Below are 20,295 nucleotides of genomic sequence, written 5' to 3'. Positions count from 1 at the left end.
GTCCTGGCATCATCAGGGAAATAAACATGAAGAGGTGAAGATCTTTAGATGTAGCTATTCTACTCATTGTGCTATGCTTAGTAATCTTCCGAGCATAATGTTGGAGTGTTTAAACATGTCTTAGAAGTCAGTGGCATAGCTCATACATTGCTGAAATAAACACGTCAGAAGCGTAAAATAGGGCAAAATTTGGCCTCAAAGATGACTAAAAACACAGCTGAGAAAAAAGAATAGATAATGATTTTAAAGGCCTATTTTAAATTGGGATCATTTTGAATAGTATTTCATGTCAGAATGCCCAATAGCCATCTCAGGTAAACTAATACTACTATCTAACATACATAATCAACCTTAATAAGAATACAACTACAGCTAACTGTAGCTACAATAGACAATACCATGCATAACATAGCTCGATACCTACAACAATAACTGCATGTTAATATTTTTAGATCATATTCAAGTGTAGGGACCAAACCCCTGACTTTATTGTTTGAAATCAACAAATTTACCCACTGAACCCCACAAATTGTAGACTGATATTGGAAATGTTCTACCTTTGGAAGCGTTGAAGCTGTAAATAATGTGTACTTGAACGTGCAAATTCTTCACTGAAAGAAAATCTTGTCCAGATGATCTGGAAACCTGTTCGTTATAAGTCTGACTGATGCCCAGTACATGTTGTGAAGTAGCATTCTGTATTACTACATTCTCATCAACATTGCATTATCAGTGGTAGTCTGCAATAGCCAGCTATATTTGTAATGCTTAAACTGAAAGAGAAGAGCGGAAGTAGAGGATTGCCACATTCTTGCGGAGGCCCCACATTCCCCAGAGCACAACAACGCCATAGCTCGCACAGTTCCTCCTCTGCCCCCCACCCAGTTGTCTTCAGCCCCCTGCTTCCTGTGCAACAGCATGGCCGCTCACCCCCTCCCCTCACTGTTCTCAGCTTGGTCAAGCTCCATCTCCCTCTACCCCGCCACTCCAAATACATTATTTACACTCCACCCCTCCCTTCAGCTCAGCTACAAAGAATCAGGGCAGAGGGAAATAACACCACTGTATAACCCACCCACCCCCCCGCACTAACGCACACATTGCACACACAAGCAATGTGTGTCCCCCACCACCACCCCCACCTGCTCGCTCTTTTCTCGCTCTGCGGGATGAAAATACAGAGCAGGGCTGGGCTGCGACAACGGGAAACTCTGTGAGGCCCCGGCCCTCCCATTAATCCCCTCTGACGTGCCTCCCGAGGGCAAGGATTTGCTACAAGTCAATGCAGGAGACCTACAATATGCTAAACAAGCCTGTCTGACTCTCTCATGATGTTCAAAGCCTCTGCACTGCACTGCTTGTGAGACAGGAAGGCAGATCAGAGACAGAGAGGGGAGGAAAAAAAATAACTGTGCACACAGTCTGCTCAGTTAACCCTTTCCTCACCCTTTTGTTCAGTGTATGTGCCACTTTGCTCCTCTGGTTTCACCCTTGCCTCGATAGCACAGATACCGCTGACGACAGATGACAAGATGATTGTCTTTATGCCATTATCCCCTGCTATTACCTACCAGGTCCCTCGTCACAAATTCCGCTGTAAGACGGGCTTGTTGCGAGACCAAAGTATGAAAACCACTCAGCGTAAACAGGAATTCACTGGTCATGTGATGCACTCACTTCTCTCAGGCAGAGTGGTGCTATTGAATTACAGCCTTATCAGACATCTAGTGATGAGGAGATATGTGGAAGCTGGAGGCATGGTGGGTGGGTGGGTGGGTGAGCGGGGGCACGGCAGGCTGACATTATTAGAGAGAAGCAATCAGGGTGGTTGGGTGCTTTGTGGGGGAGCTGCTGTCCACACCCTTCTGTGTACACTCACGGGGAATGTAAACAACAGAGCTCAAAAACACACAGAGGAGAAAACTTGCAAGTAGGAAGGGCAGCAGAAGAGAGGAAATTACCACGGGGGTAGCAACAGAAGAATGGAAAAACAGATGACGGTAAGGCATTACCCCACAGAGGAAGAGAAATCCGCCAGGATTTGTAGCCTGCTTTAAATTCACGTGATTGGCTCCCCCCCTCACTCCCACAACCCCCCCCCCCCCCCCCCCCCCATCCTCAGACCCTTTGAGATGGAAAAATGGGTCATCTGTGTGAAAGTTAATACTCTGAGCACGTACAGCCCTGCTTTATTTTTAGGACGTGCCTTGGAAATTGTCCCCCCCCCCCCACCACAGCCTCTCGCTGTTGAATGACACAAAAAAGTGCCGGGTAATTAATATACCATGTTGCTGCCGTGCACACAAGTGGCAGCGTGGAGGAGAGCGGCAGCTTTTCATGATAGCCCGGACGTGTCTCGTATTTCTCCACAGTCTGCCCTTTTCTATGACAACGTACAGTAGGCTGCAGACTCTGGCACCACAGCTATGACATCAGCCACAGGACACAGACAGCGGGGGTTCTGAGCTTCATCAGGCAGAAGGAAAACATGTTTCAAAACATAGGTGCTGGAGGACTCCGGGCCTCTGTGGACACCGATAAAGTCACTGATCTGAAAGCCACGAGCAGCAAATGCCTACCTATTAAAGAAGTGAGAGTCAGAGGCTGTGAAGCACAGAGCGGGTGCAGCAGAGAGTCTGCTGCTTTGCAGAGCTACGTGAAGCTGCCATAGCAACGGCATACAACCGAGTTATTTCTGGCTGCTTTAAACTCCCAAACACAGCTGCTCCTACATAACCAGACATCTCCACCACTCAGATAGCACTTGGTATACAGACGTTGTGATCAAGCTCTGACATTCAAACATTTCAAACTATGAAATAACACAGCAAAGGTCATAAGTGTTGTGGATAATTTGTTGACAGGATTTCTAGTAATGAGTTGCAGAGCCCAAATTATTACAGTAATTATAACATTCCCAAAATACCATACACTGCTTGACATGTGATCAGAATCAATGCTCACAGGACACAACAGCAGCAAGTATTCCCTTCTGCTGGCTACCTTCGAAGCTTTTACCCCAGAACTGGAATGTTTTTAAAAGAGGGCTTTTTTTCTGGGGCCTTCAGTGAAGTAACAGGTTGCATTTCATCGAATGCAAGTTGGGGGGGGGGGGGGGGGGGGGGCATTACAAACAGTTAAAAAAAAAAAAAATCACTGCTCGTGAGCATACGGTCGATGTGCTGCAGGCAAAAGCATTGTTATTACTGTCAACTGGAACTGTTATGTTCTCAGTTCTCTCCATTCAGTCATCCTTCACAGTGAGGCCACATGTCTGCGAGTACTGCCTGGAGCAACAGTGCCCCCTACTGCAAGACAACAGCGAGCTTGTAAATTTCCCCTCATTTCCCTGCTTGCTTCATCAGATATAAAGAGCTGACTCATAACCATTCATTCAGCCTAAAATAGAGCCGGAGCATAATTAAATGAATGACACCAAATGAATAGTTACAACAAACATCTCATTGATGAAAGTGATATGTGATGCTGAAATGAGGACAAACAGCATTCTGTTTTACACAAAAACGCAAGATTTGCTGTGTCATCCTGAAATTTAAGTGTCCATACCTGTTTCACTATTTCTAAGCTGACAAGTAGTTCTGGTCTGCTGTGCTTCAGTGACCTTTCAGCTGTCTCTGGTCTGCAGGGGACTGAGTACAGAGCTAAGTGTTTTATTCCTACACAAAGTAGGCCAGTGATGCACAGTCTGGAGGGGTGTGAACCTCTTCTTACCGCCAGCACTAGCAGCAGACCGCAGCTACAGCTTGACCTCCAGCAGTCTGTTCATTTTCTCCTCCGTCTGCCCAAAAGGGTAGATTGACAATGAGTCCCTTCTCCTGCTCACACACTTGGGGCCGGAGAGCTCTACAGGCCCCTGACAGGCTTCTCCGGTTCCACCGAATGGCAAATCTGTAGCAGGGGTTCAAGTTCATGCGCTCACGGAAAATGGAACAGTGTCCACCATTTAGTCTTCACTTGACATATCTGGGCCACTGTTCATTTTTCATTCCTTATGAAGAAAAACTACCCCCCCCCCCCTGCACACACACACTTTTCCGTTTCCTGGCAACCTCAAGGCCCCGGGCTACTCTGGCCAGAGCTCTTGGAATAACAGCTGCAGACGGGGATAAAAATAATTACAGCTCTATTCGTCTTCCAACACACACACTTCCAACTAGACCTACTCCCTTCCCCTACTACAAGCTGCTGTGCTTGTGCTCACCAGCGCACACAATAAAGCCATTCATGATACGGACGTTGTACGAACGCATGTTTTACTGAGCTGGTTGGAAGCAGAAATATTGTAATGACATCGATTCAGCCAGTCCTTGGTGGCGTCTGGATTTTAGCTAAACAACTGAGCCTGGCTTGCATTACTATTCTTTATGTTCATTGACATTTTCCTGGTAAACATCTCGTTTTACCGTGGCAGTGTTCCTTTCAAGTATGGGGGACATCTATCCTAAAGTTGATGCACATAACACCTCCCATTCAGCAAATTATTTCCCCGGCTTCCCACACTTCGACATTTCTAAACCACAGAAGCTTCAGATTTTCCTGTGCATTGCTGCTGCCATCTACTGGTAAATGGATACTCAGAAACTCAACACGTGTTTTCATGTTTTATTACAGCGTTTTTCACAAAAATTTAAACTGAGATATATATACATATATATATAAATAAATAAATAACTGACAACACAAATGTATTTTCAAAGAACCTAATGGCAGTATACCACAAACATGTTTCACATGTATCAACTGTGCAAAAATATGTAACAAATGTAAATTAATCTAATATAGTACAGCTCAGCAATGCACTTCTTAAGAACACAATCACTTTTGAGGGAAATACATTCAATAAATAGCCCAGAAAACGTGACGCAGGACTCAGTCCTTATGAAGCTCACAACTCACAAGTGCACCAGGAGTCTGACATTCCTTTAAGGAATAATATAAAAGCAGCCTCACACGCCAACACACATTCATTCGACGCCATCTTCCGTTAAAGGTCGCGAGCTGATGATTTGCTGAAAAACACAAGGAGGTAAAAAAAAATAATTCAGAGAAATATAGAAGAGGTCTTGTTCACAACATAACACAGCTGTTGTTCTTTGTATCATTATCAATGTCTTAGAGGTGAAATAGCCAAGAGCTACGGTCACATGGTTCTCAGCTTTGGATGATTCTAAGATTTATATTGCATCCTTTCTTGTCCCAGAGGCCACAAATATCAACTGGGGGGTTTACTAAGGATGCTCCGTCAACAAAACCCGACTGCTTTTTATGAGCGAACATGCAGGAAGTGCTTACCTGGCTGATTGTGGGTAGTTTGGTAAGCAGCTTTTGGAAGACAGGAACAGGCAGCGTCTGCTGGAGTACCTGAAGCAGCTGCTGAGGTTGACTACATACTGCTATGGCACTGGTCAGATGGTCTACACCTCTGTCAAGTTCACCTGGGTTAGGGATGAAGAAAGGAGAAGGAAAAGTAAAATATCTAACATCCTAGAAGTGCAAGTTAATGTAAAAAAAAAAAAAAAAAGTGCAAGCTAAATATAGAAGGTTAGCGTTAAGCGCTTGGCAACAAATATGACCACATAACAGGCTTTTGAGATCTATTTTTGTTACCTACTAAATGCTGCTCTCTAAGCCGTCGGTGCACGAATATTGTGCGCATCATCGCACACGAGGCATGCACGTGTTTGGTGTGAATGTTAGCATGAACTGGCATGTGACTAACCTTGTAACAGCAGTTCCTCTCCTAGCTGGATTTCCTCCAAAAAGTATTTCTGAACAGCTTTTCTGTCAGTCAAGTCAGGCAGCTTCAATGGAAACACAGTGTCAGAAATTCACGTTTAGGCCTCCATTAATCACAAAATTAGCCGAAGTTGGTGGTTCTCCACGTGTTACCTACCTGTGCCGGTCCAGATTTCTCACTACAAATCTTTTTCCTTCTACCTGGAAGGCAAAAAGGAAAACGGCTTTAGACAGTATTAGGTTTAGTTGAAACACGTGGTTTCGTGTCGGATAAGCTTTAAGCTGAAGCATATTTCTTCCACGGGTTATGTAACAGGAAACGAAGCCAAAAAAGAAAAACAATCAAGCCGGGTTATATATTAATACCCTCTACGATTGAGTAACTGGACGGAATTGAAAAAAAATCAGTATGGCGCAACCTCAAACAAAAAACAACCTTCGGGTGAAGCGTTTGCCACATGGGGGCTAACGATGCTAAAATGAGAAAACTTCCTGTTCCACGTCCACTAAAACTTACATTGTCGTAGCTTTTCCTTGAAATGAGGGTCACTCCGTCGCTTCCTGTCGAAATAGAAACAGTACGCGACAAAAGCTGCTCCACACACCCCAGCAATTATCGCATTCCTCTTACTGCTCATCGTAACTGAACCAAATCATGGACAAGTACGACTGGCAGCAGAGTTGCTGGCAAGTAGCTAGCACACTGCTAAGGAAGTGACGTCATGTACGTAAATCATGACGCAGAACGTGATGTCGAACAAGGTCAATTCCTGTTGGATTAGAATAGAATAGAAAAATACTTTATTTTAGAATCGGGAGAGACTTTTCTGTGGATTTTCATAAAAGAAAAAAAGAAAGTATTTACACTAACACGCGGGCGCGCGCGGTTTCGTTCTTATCTTTATTTTTTATCCATTTATTTTTTTGCTGTTTTTAATTAGATAACTCGGTAATGCAAATGGAGCTCTTACTGAAAATGTTCAAGTTTTATTCTCAGTGTAACAGAAAAAACCCCAAACAAATAAAAACGACTATCCATAAATCATGGTTAAAAAGGTGAAGTCTGGATTAAGTTAAGAACATTTTTAAGAAATTGTTTTTAAGCGCTTTGTTTGTTTTAAGTCACTTGTTTAAATGCAGTATATAAACTACACTTCTCCACTTGGTAACCGCAAATAAAACTGTATTGAGCCTGAATTGAACCATGAACCTATATTTTATTCACAATAAACATGAATATCTCAAACATTAAAAGTGAGACATTTTACTATTTCATCAAAAAATATGACTTCATTAGGAACTGGATGCTATGAACGTGTCTCAAAAAGGTTTGGACAGGGGCAACGAAAGGCTGGAAAAGTAAGTGGTACCAAAAAGAAACGGCTGGAAGAGCATGTTGCAACTAATTAGGTTCAATGCAAACAGGTCAGGTATGAAGAGAGCACCTCAGGGAGGTAGAGTCTCTCAGAAGTAAAGACAAACATGTTGGTTTTCCTGTGGATTTCAGAATAAAGTTTCTCAACATAAAATTTCAAAGATTGAATATTTCTATCATTTAGAGCGCAAAATATTGTTAAAAGATTCAGAGAATCAGGAGAGACTTTTCTGTGGAAGGGACATGGCCAAGAATCAATACGGGATATCCAAAATCTTCAATCCTTGAGGTGGGACTGCATTAAAATTAGGCATGATCCTGTCATGGAAATCCCTGCGTGGGCTCAGGAACACGATCGCGGTCTGTGGACATACTTCACCGTGCGATCCACACATGCAGGTTAAAGCTCCATCATGCAAAGAAGAAGACATATGTGAACACAAGCTTCTTCTCTGGGTCGAGACTTGAATAAAAGTGACTTAGGGAAAGTGGAAAATGGTTCTGTGGTCAAAAGAATCAAAGAGTAGAGGACCCATCTGGCTTATTATCGGTGCTCAGTTCAAAAGCCTGCATCTCTGACTGTATAGGGGTGGATTAGTGCCTTTGGAACTGGCTACCTGTAGATCTGGAAAGGCAACATCAATGCTGGAAGGTGTATACAGGTATAGAGCAACATTAGTCACACCCAAACGTCGTTTTCAGGGAGGGACTTTTATGAATCAGCAAGACAATGCTTAACTGCATACCGAATCTATTACAATGGCGTGGCTTCGCCATAGAAGAACCCAGGTGCTGGACTGGCCTGCCAGCGGCCCATACGTCTCACCAACTGAAAAAATTTTGCGCATCATGAAAAGCAAAGTACAATAAAGAAGACCCAGGACCGTTGAACAGAATGAGACGACATTCCTCACCCAAAGCTCCAGAAACTGGTCCCCTCAGTTCCCAGACATTTATAGACCTATGTTTAAAAGGAGTGTGGATGCTGCGCAGGGGTAAACATAAAATGATTTGCATATCATTGCATTCTGCTTTTATTTATATTTTACAGTGTCGCAGCCTTCGAGGAGTTGGAGTCGCACAATTTCACGTTGGAGTAAGAATGAAAAGAGACATTTCCCCTTTGAAATTGAGTTAAAGTGTAATTACCTACAAACGCTCAAGCAATGACAAAGTGAAAGCTGCATCAAAGTGTAGCATTTGAGTAAAGATGACTTCCCACCATTGATGTAAAGAGACACACAAGAGTACTTCACAAACTATGGCATTTATTTCAAACAGAGGCTTCTGCTTTGCTTACATTTTTACAATAAATTACACAACGACCATCATCCGATGAGGATAATAAATACTATTGAGCATTTTTTCCAATAAGCTCCATTGCTTTCTCTTAATCTATGACGGAGACCGTTTTCCTCATACAGGTTCGTACAGCTTTAGCTTCAGGCCATGTACAGGTTGGAAAAAAAGTTCAGCCACATCCAAAACCACCATTCCTCTCTAGCACGCCCAAACTATAGAAAAACAAAAGAGAATACGAACTAAAGCGAACGTATAATTAAAAAAAAAGAGGAAAAAAAGAACAACAGAAGTACAGGAACCGACGAGAGGACAGAACAGAATTTAAAGAAACTCAAATCAAAAGAAGGGAAAGTAGGACCAGGAACGAACATGCTGTAACCCTCATTATTTACAGGCAAAACTACAGTTAAAACCGTAAAACTGTCTGTACAGAAAAGTACATGTTATTAACAGTGCAAGATATTAAATAGCTTGACTCAAAACACTTCTCAATATACAAATGTATAACAAAAGCATACAATTACATACAAGTGCCGAACAAAACAGAACTTCAGGTTATCATACAGTGGGGGATCTATACAAAGGAAACACCGGAGGCGTCTTCAGAAATGTTTACACATACGTCACTTTATGATATAAATGCACATTAACAATATCTCTACTATTATTCTGGTCATAGTATAGGAAACTGTTTTGGTGGGGATGCGCATGAGAGGAAGCTGGCATATATCATTTTTGATCATGAGTAGAATCAGAAAAGCTGTGCCAAAAGAGTATGTGTTGCTTTGTGTAATGCAGCAAAAAAAAAAAAATATATATATATATACTTAATTTTAAAAACTTCATGTCGTTTGAATCACAGCAAATGTAGGATTCTGTCTTTTTCTTTTGTGTCCGGCAGTACTTGAATATGTAAAGTTAAGTTGATCCCGTTTGCACATAAAATCTTCAGTGAAGACGGTTGGTGTTATTGGTTTAAATGGGTGATGAGAACGTACTGAAACAGAGCGATTAGAGCTTTTTAAAAAGCTTGTGAACTGAATTAATGTGACCATTAACAACGTCCATCATTGCACGTTTTATATACTGCCAACACTCAACAGTAAAAACCCAAGCTGGATGAGTAATCAGTTGCAGGTTAAAGATGATCCAGTATCGTTCTGCTTTTACAGCTTCTTACTCTTAAACATTACTACGCGCTGAGAACATCCATCATTAACTGTCAGACTTAGCCCTTCACTGCCTTCTCACTCATACACCATTCCTCAGTCCGTTTTTAATAAAGGGACACATTATTCCAGCTGACCCTCCGATTTGAAACGAGGATCAGGAAAAAAAAAAAAGAAAGAAAGAAAAGTGCTGTCCTTTCTCAAAGTGCCTCACGGAGACGAACAAAAAGGCACTACAGTATCATTTCATGTTCATCCACTGAGGCCATCAGAGGACCCAAAATGGTCTGAAAGCCAATCACCACCCATATGCAGACACGTACAGGATCATGTGCCTGTTAGTGAGAGGAGCGACGTCAACCACTTCAGCTTTAACCACGTGAAGGTTTTTTTCTTTTTCTTTTTTCTTTGAATGAAGGTGAGCAGAGAAACGTGGCAAAATGACCTTTTGTATGCCCTTAATGCCAATGTGGCAGTGTTCCTCTCAAGTTCTCGCATTAACCCGGCGAGCACAAGCCGGGCCGTGTTGAGCTGTGAGGGCGGATCACAGAGGGGGATCCTCCACCAATACGACTTTATCAAATGGAAACAATTATTGCTTGCAAAAAAAAAACAAAAGAAAAAAAACTACTCTTGGAAATGTTCAATTAAGGAGAGCGCAAAAGACAAATCTGGATATTTTTTTTCAGACAAATTTCATCCCCCTACACAAACTTCATAAAAGTGCACTTAAGTGCCATTAGCTTGCCAAGGAAACAGTTGTCTGTAAAAAATAGTGCTTGTTTCTTGTTTTTGTCTCTGGTCTGGTTTTTGTGCCCCAGTAGTTACAGTATGTATGTTTGACTCGTCCTTGGGGGCGGAGACCCCAGGGTGCTGGTTAAGTGCTTAGTGCGGTGTCTCCTTACAGCTGCGTCCTGTCACCTGCACTCCACTGATACCCCAGAGTTCTGAGACGAGGAGGATGAGGACGATACCGGAGGGTCGGCGAGCGTCAGCATGACCGCCGCTGTCAGCGAGCTGGAGGACGGGGAAGAGGACGAGGACGAGGACGAGGAGGAAGCAGCCACTGTGCCTGCGTAACAAAAATGAAAGTTTATTTCTTTTTATGGCATTTGGCTTTGTAATTTCTATGTTACAACAACTGTTTAAAGACAGCAAAGCGCTTAAAGCAATTAGCGCCGACTTACTTTCTCGTTCCTTCTTCTTCATGCGTTTTCGTCGTCGGTCGATAGAGGCCACCTCAGACTTGAGGGAGAGGTAGTGGTTCCTGATGTCCTGGAGCTTCTCTTGAAGAAAAGAAATCCTGTCCAGACTGCTCATCTTTTCCAGATCAGCTAAGTGGAACCAAGACAATTCATTTGTGGATTTCAGGTTTAGTGAAACAGTGGAAAAAGATGTTAACTATTGACATCATCGAAATCAAATAAGGAGCCAGAGTTTGCCACAATTTATTTTCTTTCAAATTAGTTACGACACCAAATTTGTCCACTTACACATCTGGAAGCTCCACTTGTACACACGTGGCGATCTTCCGTGGTGGTCTCTGTGATGGGTGTGGTCTGCGTCACCATGCTTGTGGTACTTATGGCTGGAGGGGGGGGATCGTCCATGACACTTAGGTGAAGTGGCAGCCTTCAGGTCTGATGCGTTGTTCTTAGAGACAGACGATTTGGCAGTGCCCTCAACAACAGACTGGTCCTCACTGTCACTGCTGTTGGCTGGAGGGAAGCAAGACACGCAGAAACATAATTCCATCGCTCACTTGAATCTGTACCATGATATTGGGAAGTTATGAAGTCGGACTTATATGGCTGACATGAGCCCTGCAGGCGTTTGAAATGAGAGGGTGTCAGCTGTTCTTACCTGTTTTCCTATTCTTTTTGGGAGGCACACCAAGGCTCTTTCGGTTTGGCTTGGGTTTTTTCGAGGCTCCACCTGTCTGTGATTCTTTCTGCCGTTTCTGACTCATAGACGCTACAAAGAAACGAGTAAAATTAGTGCCTGTATGATGCGTTGTAAACTTGCGTTTCTTCTTCCAGCCTAAATTAAAACAATGTTAACTTTATTAGGATGATCTTAAGAAGTTTTGCTCGTGCTTGTACCTTTGGACTTGTGCTCACTCTCCTGTTGGCAGCTGCTGCTCAGCTCTGGGCTGCAGCTGCTGCTGCTGTTGCAGGACAGGCTGACGTCAAATACCTTTGAGGGGGAACCTGCCCCTTCGTCCTGTGGGAGCTCTTGCAGCTCCCCACCCAGACTCTCCACCTCCACTGTGCTGCTGTCCGTCTCGCTGCGCCCTCCTGCCACTTCCTCCTGTGCGGGACCCGGGGGAAGAGGGTCAGAAGCCGGCTCTGAAGGCAAGGCGGGGGTCAGAGACGGAGGCGGGGAGCAAGGCTGAGCTTGACCAGAGTCTTCCACTGCGCTGCCTCCTCCTGAGGGGGACTCGGGCGTCGTCGGTGGTGTGTTGAGCACAGAGTTGCTGCCGCTGCTTGGGAACTCCTGAAGTTTGTCATTTTCCATCTGCTCCTCAGAGGTTTCATCCTCAGCTCCAGCATCCTGTTCCACACCGGGCTCCTCCAGACACGAGGGTCCCGGTGGGGGAGGAGAATTGGCGGCCTCTGTGTCTGAGTCAGAAAACAACTCTTTCAGAGTCTTCTTTGGCCACTGAGCCTGGATGCTGGACCACACATCCTTTTGTCCTTTCGGGCGAACAGCTGCCCTTTCCTCTGCATTCCCGGACACTTTGGCCCTCTTTTCAGGAATCTCCCAGAAGCCTGCTTGTCTGCCCGTTTTGGTCTTCTCCTTCATCCCATTGTACTTCTTGGAAGGTGAACCTTTGGTTTTGGGCCGGCTTCGCTCACTCTCCTCTGTGTGGGACTCTGCTGGTGCTGCGCTCTCATCATCTGAACTGCTGCTGGAGGAGCCCCCCCTCTCCTCTCCAGGACCAGCTGCTCTCTCCTCCAGCTTCCTGGGAGAGACCCCAGGCAACCAGTCAGCACTCCTGGTGCTCCTGGTTTTAGCTCTGGATTGACCTTTTGGGGTCCTCTCAGCTGCACCGTCAGATTTCCTCTTCCTGGTGCTCACCTCTCCCTCCATCTCCGGGTGGCCTCTGCGCTTCCCAGCGTCTGCGCTCTCGGCACCGACAGCGTCCTGGCTCTTTCCAGAGACGGACGAGGGTTTGGACCCCTCAGAGGGGGTTCCACTCTCCCAGCGCTCTGATGTTTGCAGCGGCTCAGCCGGGCCTTTTCTGAGGCTGCCACAGCAACCTGGCTGATCCTCTTCATTGTGCTCTCCCTCCTCATCCTCATGCTCACTTTCATCTGTGGACATCTCAGAGGCTGTGGCGAGCAAGACAGAACCTCTGTTAGTTTCAGCAGGAAATGAAGAGACATAATAAACCACTTAAGAGTCAAACAATACTAATCTGTTGCTTGTGAATGCTCGCGGGTGTCACTACCTTGCAGGCCATTGAGGATAGAAGTAATTTCTATAGACTTTACAGGAGACTGCTGAGTCCCTTTGTCCTCTGCCTCGTCAATCTTGGCAAAGACATCCTGGCTCAGGCCACATTTGGAGCGTGGGACGCGGTGAGTGTTGGGCGAGTGGCCGAGGACTTCTCTTTCATTGAGCCTGTCCAGTCTGTCTCGCTCCCTCTCAGCTTTGTTCTGTCAGAATTGAACAAGAATCAGTGATTCACTTGGTGCTATCGAACCAAGTTTACGCTGAAAAGTGACCACTCTCCAAAGCCGTACCTTTATTTTTTTGCGGTGCTTTATTTTTGGTACGTTCTTATTGGCGGGGCGCACGATCTTGTCTGCTTTGATCCATTCATCATATCTAAAAAAAAATAATCAAGTACAAAGACAGGGCAGTTTGGTCATTCGGGTCTTTGAGAGGCGCCAAGAAATACTCTCTCACAGCACCCACCACACAGACACCTCTACTGTCTGACCCCAACATGTTGCTGTTACACAGAAAGCCTCAACGGCAAAAGGAGGAATCCGATGGTATTATGTGGAAAAAGACAAACCTTTACGATGAGGAAAGAAACAATATACACACCGACCACCACACAAAATCATATTCAACAGAGTTCCAACAGTACCAAGGGAGCTACTTGGGTCATATGAGTGGAAATGAAACGTTTCACAACATCACACACACAACAGACACAATGCAGAGAACATCCCACTGTCTTTAATAGAGTGCTGGAAGACCCACACAACAACATTGAGACAATGAAATGCTGATTGCACCAGTTAACCACTGTGTCATGGTACCCTAACACTCCTCTTTAACGCTGCATGAACCCTGACCCACTGGGGAGGGGGGAGAGGGTTGAGAGGTAGAGGTGAGTGTAGCAGCACTTTAGTTGGCCATTCAAAGATCCAAAGAGTGGTTCACATTGTCAGATCTCACTGCGGGGGTTTAAAAATTGTTTCACCAAAACCACTGGTTGATCACTACCAGAACTCTGATTGGTTAAAGGTCAGCTTGTCTGCGGGTTTATTAGAGAGACAGACAGCCGGGGGACAGACAGACAGACAGGGGATTAAGTCAGAACTGAGCGAGGAAGCTGTGGAGTGATCCACATCAACCCAACATTCAGTTCAGTTTCTGCCACTAGATGGCCCAGTGTTCTCCATAATCAGAGTACTGACCATGGGAAGCAGTTGAAGCAGAATTGTGAGAGAAGGATGCATCTGTTACTGCTGCAGGGGACACCCATGTAGTGGTGATCCCCTGAGCTCAATTTCAAGTTAAGAGAAAAAATTTTGATTTGCCTTTATTTATTTTTTATTTTCTTAGGGTGAATATAGGCATTAGGTGATTTTTCCCCAGGTCCTGTCTTACCTGACGTTCCAGCCACAGTAGTGCACCAGGTAGAGCACCTCTCCCCCCTCCACGTCTGCCTCTTTCACAGTGGCCTCGTACGTCTTCAGATTGCGGCCTCGCCCATACCTCACCTGCACCTTCATCCCCGGGGGGTAACACTCAAACTCCTCCCCTTCCTCCCCCTCCTGACTGCTGTCATCCCTGCAAGAAAAACAGTTCAGCACTTCCTGGCCCTAGGCTGCCCCATAGCACACCACAAAGCCCCGCCCCCACATCCACCCACCCAGCTCACTGCCTGCTGCAAAGAAGCCTGGTTTCTGTTTAATAGGCTCCACCCCTGCCTGCCCTGTCCCATTACAACACTACACCTTCATCTATAAAGAAACATTAACTCCCCGTTTTTGTGCTAATCCAGTGTTACCTACAAACTGCAGGATAAACAACTGCATCGTTAATAGTAAGCCAGTCAGAAAACAGTACATGAAGTGTTTCAGCAAATAAAACATCATTCTTTCATGGCAAACTCAATGATCATGGGGAGTAGCACTACCGTTAGTCTATCAAACCCTATATCCACAAATGGAACACTTGGGATTCTCATTTACACACAAACACACGCACACACACACGCACACACACAGTGAGAAACAAAGCAGCCACAGGAAGGAGCTAGTGGGAAACGGTGAGATGTCGAAGCTGGAGGGTATTCTGGCAGTGCAGTAAGTGTTTTAGGCGCAGGGACCATAGGGGGAGGTTAGCATGGCAAAGCACAACTTTGGCAGCGCAGCAACTTAAAGCCAGTCTACAGAACTGAGAGCAAACATGGGGTCCAATTTGGTTTGCTGCCACAATGAACACCTACAGCACAGATCCACGCAACCCCCTCACGCAGCTCAGAGCCTGTGCGTTCGGTCAAGTTGTCAAAACCCCAAATTTGGCCCATCTTAAGGTTTTAGAGACAAACTCCACATGGCATATTTCATAGGTTTCTGATGAGAACACAACGAGTGGACAAGGAAAATCACCAACTATTTTAGCAACTGCACCGTACTGTGGGTGGGTACTCACTGTTCCTAAAGCAGGTAAACTGAACACTTCGATAGGGTTCAACAGTGCTACCGTGCTATATAATTACTTTCAGTCATTAAATGATATCAGTTCCCCCTTTAATCAACAGTGCAGTACATTTCACAGGCTTCACACAATAGCTGCCACTGCAAAGAAAGCTTTGATTCTCACACACAGGCTGTAAACATGGTACTATCTTCCCAGGAAAGCTCAGCTCGGATCGCCTCCGCAGAGGGAGTCTATGAACTCGCACAATCTGGGATCCTGACAAAGCCAAAAGAACTGAGAGCAATCGATTGCTACTAAAAAAGCATCTAGAGCAGTGTTTTTTTCAGCCTGTACCCAACAACCAAAACCCCTTTAACACAACCATGACTCTGAGGTTGAGCAAATAAAGATCTAAACCAAATCAGCAAGTCCTGACCTAGGCACTGAGGAAAATTGACCTCGTGGGGACAAAAGCATACAACTGCTGACAACTACCATTTACCTGCACTGCAAAGGTACTCTTTTCTTCTGGGGGCTACTGCATCTGAAGCACTAGCTTACAGCAGAAGGGTTAATGCCTCAGTGACAATATTCACACACATGGAACATTTAATAAAGCTGAACATCAAAAGCCAAAAAAAATAAAATAAAAGTAAATAAAAATGAGAGGAAAGACAGGAAGAGTGGGCAGAGAGACAGAGACAGAAATCTGCAGAGGGCGGAAATTGAGAGGAGCACAGCCATGTTGTGTGCACTGAGTGAGAGAGGCACGGCACGGCGAAACAGTCCCAAACGGAGAGACACAGAGAGCACACGGCGTGACAGGCCAGGTGAAAGGTTACAGTCGGGCTTTGGTGCTCTGAGATGTCTCTGCCAGCTGATGCCAACCAAGCCATGAGAAATAATAATAGCACAGAGGGCGGTGGGTAAGAGCTTAGTCTGAGAAGAGAGAGGAGAGCTCTCCTCTCTCTGGTTAGCAGGTAGAGGTGGATTGTGGGTATTAGTGTCATTAAGGTCACAAGGATCACTGCTCCTCATCTGCTTATAGTCTTGTAGCTTACACACAGGAAAGTGAATGCCTCAGGTCCTTTTGCCAGCAAAAACTTTAAACTTCTTTGAGACTGATTGGCTACAAACATACTCTGACCATACTGGAGGCCTGTGTTTGTGCCATTGGAATATTTCTTTAACTTTTGTGAATGTGTGACGACCCCCTCAGACCACCTACCCGGAGTTGTCCTTGCTCTCCTGCTCGTCGTCAAGCTCCTGCTGCGCGGCGTCTGCTCCGAGGCGAGATGTCGACGAGCCCTCGTCGGCGTCTCCCTTCAGGGGACCATCTTCGTCATCGTTTCCTCCGTCTTTTCCTTCGGTATTTGATGGCTCAGACTCCATCATGTTTTGTGTCAAATCTGGTTTCTCATCCTGTGGGGGAATTATACTTAATATCTACTTGATAGGATGGGACTACTGTACTCTAATAAAACTGTGTGTAGAAAAAAAGTTACCTTGCAGATTACCGACTGTACACTGCAAGGTTCTCCATCCACCTGAGTGTTCTGCTCTTCTGAGCTGGATGATGTAGGAGCTGCGCCTCCTGCCACCTCCTCAGACTTCACCTCCGCCTTAGGACCCTGCTTCAAAGGCAGGTCCATTCTGAAAGTGATGGCGGTGGAGGTGCAGTATTCCTCGAATCCATTCAAATACCTGCATATTGAGACATTCCTCGTCAACGTACTCAACGAAGTTCCACATTTCACTGCTCCACTTATAGATGGAACACACTCGAATCACACCTGCGCTCCAAAAAATGAACTCGTACTAAAATAAACATCTATTTATTGCTGAAGAGTTTGCTTAAAGACAAGGACAAAACAGAAACATAGAAGTAAACCGGAGCAGAAACTGCTTGCTGCTTTTAAAACGCTTTAGAGCAGTGGAAGCAGTGCCTGTACGTACTTGCGGTAAGCACATTTGACATTGTAGCCAGCTGCTGAATTGAGGACAGGGATGCCCAGGTCCTGGTAGACTTGCTTCCAAACTGAGCCGCTTTCAATCTGCTCAGAAATGGACACAGATGACCACGGATTCAGTCAACGTTGAGTGACAAAACTGCTCTGAGAGGAATCGCGGTCAAAGGGGCACTCACATTGTCGAAGCCTCCGAGTTTGTGTACCAGTCTGTAGAGCTTGAACAGGTTCAGGTTCCTGTAGCCGAGAACAGGCCGCTTGTTGATGGGAGTTCCTGGCAAGGAGACACAGCTCAAATTAGAAGATCCAAAGAAAAATAACTACTGTGTTTTCAAGAAGCCCATAAACAGTGGATTTTATTTTATCAGCACCTTGAACTCACCTCTGTCTTCCATGAACTTGTAGAGCTGCTGCAGAAAGTTCTCCCGCTCCTCTGGGAACGGCTCCACCTCCTCCTGCAGACAGGAAACAAGACATTAGCCGAGGATCATTCCTACGTGGTAGATGAAGGGGGGCGTGAGAATGTGTAGCGTTCTGCCTCTACCTCCTCCTCTTCACCGCTGGCGTCTTCCTCCTGCTCCTCCTCCTCATCCTCATCTTCGTCCTCGCTGCTGGAGCTTTCCTCTTTGACTTCTGTCTTCCAGGTGCCGGGCACGACCAGCTTCTGCTGGAAGTCCAAGGCTGCGTCCAGCGCTGTCAGACACGCACACAAAACCCATTATTTCACATTAACCACACCCAGTGAGGACTGCTCTTCATTCCCTGCTGCTGTAAGCTCTGAAACTGCTCTTCAGGACTGTGAAAAGCTATTTAAGAGTTCAAATGAAACTGGGGCATCCTCAATACTTGTAATCAGTATCCGTTTCCGAAGCGATCCGTGAGGAAGAAGTGTTTTAAACCATTAGGTTAGAATTTAACAATAATGTTAGACCTATATAAAATCTAGGACAGTTTTTAAAAGACTTAAAGGAGCAGAATGAAAATCTGTCAGGAGCTGCATTGGGGCAGAGCAACAGGGGCACAATGTCACAGGTGGCTTTAAGCAGCATCTAAACATCTTGTTTTTACATTTCAGTGATACTGAACATATCCCAGTTGTGAGTCAGCCGCCGGTGAATACCAAGGCTGAGATGATGCACAGCTGTTTCCTAACTGTGATTCTGAGAGAGTGCGAAGCTCTGCAGCAGAAAAATGGGGGCACTACATAAAAAGCCTGGTGAGGACTTCAAATAAAAATAGACTCGGCAGCGACGGTAGCTCTTCATTGTCGCCCTTCACAGAACAAAAACAACAAAATAAAATTCTTTCCTCGGTTCTGCCTCGACGTAACCCACTCTTTGGAAGTTTTCTGCCAAGTGTGACAACACACAGACCATGGAAGTCTGGGACTGGCTGTGCGCTATGCACCAGTTCCCTTAAACGGTTACTGTAAACTCACCCGGTTTGAGCACCGCATCTGCCTTCGGGGGGCAATCGCTGTTTATCTCACGGACGTCCTTCCGGAGCACCGTATAGCTGCAAAACACAGCAACTCTGATTAAAATGTGCATCGAAAACACAGCATTAAGGGTGCTACTGAGTGTTACTAAATTGACATTCAGTAATGGGAGGAGACTGTATATTTATGCTGAATAAATAATAATAGTATGCAAGCCAAAATCTAAGAAGATATCTGTTATCACCAACAAAGAGGGAAGCAGCTGCCCTATAGTCATGTTTCGGGAACATTGTCAGCCTCAGAACCTGAGCACTTATGACTTGATTCACAGACTTTACACCTTACAGGATCTGGGCTAAAGTGTTGGCAGTTTGGCAGATAGATGGATCAGTGGAGCTTGTAAGCTGAAAGCAGTCAGAGGCTTGGCCGGTGTGCAAGGGAGACTATTTACTGTTGTATCTGTAAGCAGCTGAGCTGATCCAGCGGCTGGACTGGCCATGGGGTGAAATTCTAAAGTAGCAAGTTAGCGCGCAAAAAGATCTCCTACCAAAGAAAACTGACACATTTAGGCTTCCTGACACTTTCTTTTATAATCAATTAAAAAAAAAAACAAGAAAACAACTGTACTGTATCATAAGTCTGTGTCATTCAAATGTGAAACGGGGATTATTTCTTTATTTGTCCAATTAAAAAAAAGTCAAACATGGTCATGCTCGTAGCTTTGTGAGGCTGGCATACTTCCATCAGCTAAATGCCAATATCAACAAGCTCACTCGCGAACACCAAAACAGTAACATTGATTATTTATTAGGAATATTCAGAACATGCTAGCGTTTGTTCATCCACACCAAATGTCCAGATAAAAAAAATAAATAAATAAATGGAAAAGAGTGTCGTTTCGCAAATGTTTGATCATAGCCGCCGCTCTCTATAACAGAGATGTTTTGACATTATGATGCTGTGAGGAGAAGATCAGCAGATTTGATCCTCTGCAGGCACTAAACACGACAGCCCAACAGCATTACTTCTGAGCTCAGCTGTAGCTTTCTGCTCTCACCAAATCAAAGAAACTTAGGACTCCATTCAGGTTAGACATGTTGTATGACTGAAATTCAAAATAATTATAATTGTTGTTTTTTTTTGCTGCATACTCAAAGGTACTCATACTCCCTTATGTAGTTGCGCATTTCATGAGAAACTATTTAGCAGCTGACTAGACATCTAACCCTCAACCGCAAATGTCAACCGTATACCGCTGCCTGATGAAAAATCAATGGATCATAAGATGGTGAGATTCATCCGCCAGGGACCGTCAGTGTCTGTGCAAAATGTCACGGCTATGCGTGTCGTTAAACGAGAGAGGGAGATTGAGATAGTTCGCTCTGGAACAAAGGGGTT

The 20,295-nt window shown here is 44.9% G+C and overlaps 2 protein-coding genes and 1 non-coding gene across 6 annotated transcripts in view; all 3 read right to left on the bottom strand.

The window, feature by feature from the left end:
- Positions 1-4,608: 4,608 nt before the first annotated feature.
- Positions 4,609-6,466, bottom strand: tomm20a (translocase of outer mitochondrial membrane 20). The gene is made up of 5 exons (XM_075483847.1): positions 6,275-6,466; positions 5,915-5,958; positions 5,741-5,822; positions 5,314-5,456; positions 4,609-5,030 (listed from the first exon to the last, which is right to left on the bottom strand). Exons 1-5 carry the CDS (start codon positions 6,393-6,395, stop codon positions 4,986-4,988), a joined length of 435 nt encoding a protein of 144 aa, XP_075339962.1. The 5' UTR covers positions 6,396-6,466; the 3' UTR covers positions 4,609-4,985.
- Positions 5,127-5,261, bottom strand: LOC142374341 (small nucleolar RNA SNORA14). The gene has a single exon (XR_012768693.1). It is a non-coding gene; the product is annotated as a small nucleolar RNA SNORA14 (small nucleolar RNA).
- Positions 6,467-8,561: 2,095 nt separating the features above from the next.
- The window catches only part of arid4b (AT-rich interaction domain 4B), a 38,811-nt gene continuing 27,077 nt past the window's right edge, over positions 8,562-20,295 (bottom strand). For 3 of the 4 annotated variants that reach the window (XM_075476443.1, XM_075476462.1, XM_075476453.1), the window contains exons 10-24: positions 18,898-18,974; positions 18,004-18,152; positions 17,842-17,914; positions 17,639-17,733; positions 17,449-17,546; positions 16,998-17,196; positions 16,721-16,914; positions 14,455-14,637; positions 13,353-13,437; positions 13,058-13,265; positions 11,706-12,938; positions 11,467-11,577; positions 11,097-11,321; positions 10,791-10,937; positions 8,562-10,675 (exon numbers count right to left, since the gene is read on the bottom strand). In XM_075476443.1, the coding sequence (XP_075332558.1) occupies positions 10,521-10,675; positions 10,791-10,937; positions 11,097-11,321; positions 11,467-11,577; positions 11,706-12,938; positions 13,058-13,265; positions 13,353-13,437; positions 14,455-14,637; positions 16,721-16,914; positions 16,998-17,196; positions 17,449-17,546; positions 17,639-17,733; positions 17,842-17,914; positions 18,004-18,152; positions 18,898-18,974 (3,232 nt within the window). In that variant the 3' untranslated portion in view covers positions 8,562-10,520. The remainder of the gene's footprint in view (positions 10,676-10,790; positions 10,938-11,096; positions 11,322-11,466; positions 11,578-11,705; positions 12,939-13,057; positions 13,266-13,352; positions 13,438-14,454; positions 14,638-16,720; positions 16,915-16,997; positions 17,197-17,448; positions 17,547-17,638; positions 17,734-17,841; positions 17,915-18,003; positions 18,153-18,897; positions 18,975-20,295) is intronic. The other variant, XM_075476471.1, reaches the window with a different exon arrangement.

This window comes from Odontesthes bonariensis, chromosome 2 (genome assembly GCF_027942865.1).
Source record: "Odontesthes bonariensis isolate fOdoBon6 chromosome 2, fOdoBon6.hap1, whole genome shotgun sequence".
Taxonomy (NCBI): domain Eukaryota; kingdom Metazoa; phylum Chordata; class Actinopteri; order Atheriniformes; family Atherinopsidae; genus Odontesthes; species Odontesthes bonariensis.
This window is presented reverse-complemented; position numbering and strand designations above follow the sequence as displayed.

What these genes read in the sequence shown, in the direction of transcription:
- tomm20a (XM_075483847.1), bottom strand. Translation starts at nt 6,395, where the DNA reads ATGAGCAGTAAGAGGAATGCGATAATTGCTGGGGTGTGTGGAGCAGCT. An exon ending in AGAGGAACTGCTGTTACAAG is followed by an intron (nt 5,457 to 5,740) that starts GTTAGTCACATG and finishes TCCCTAACCCAG; the next exon opens with GTGAACTTGACAGAGGTGTA. An exon ending in AACTACCCACAATCAGCCAG is followed by an intron (nt 5,031 to 5,313) that starts GTAAGCACTTCC and finishes TGTGTTTTTCAG; the next exon opens with CAAATCATCAGCTCGCGACC.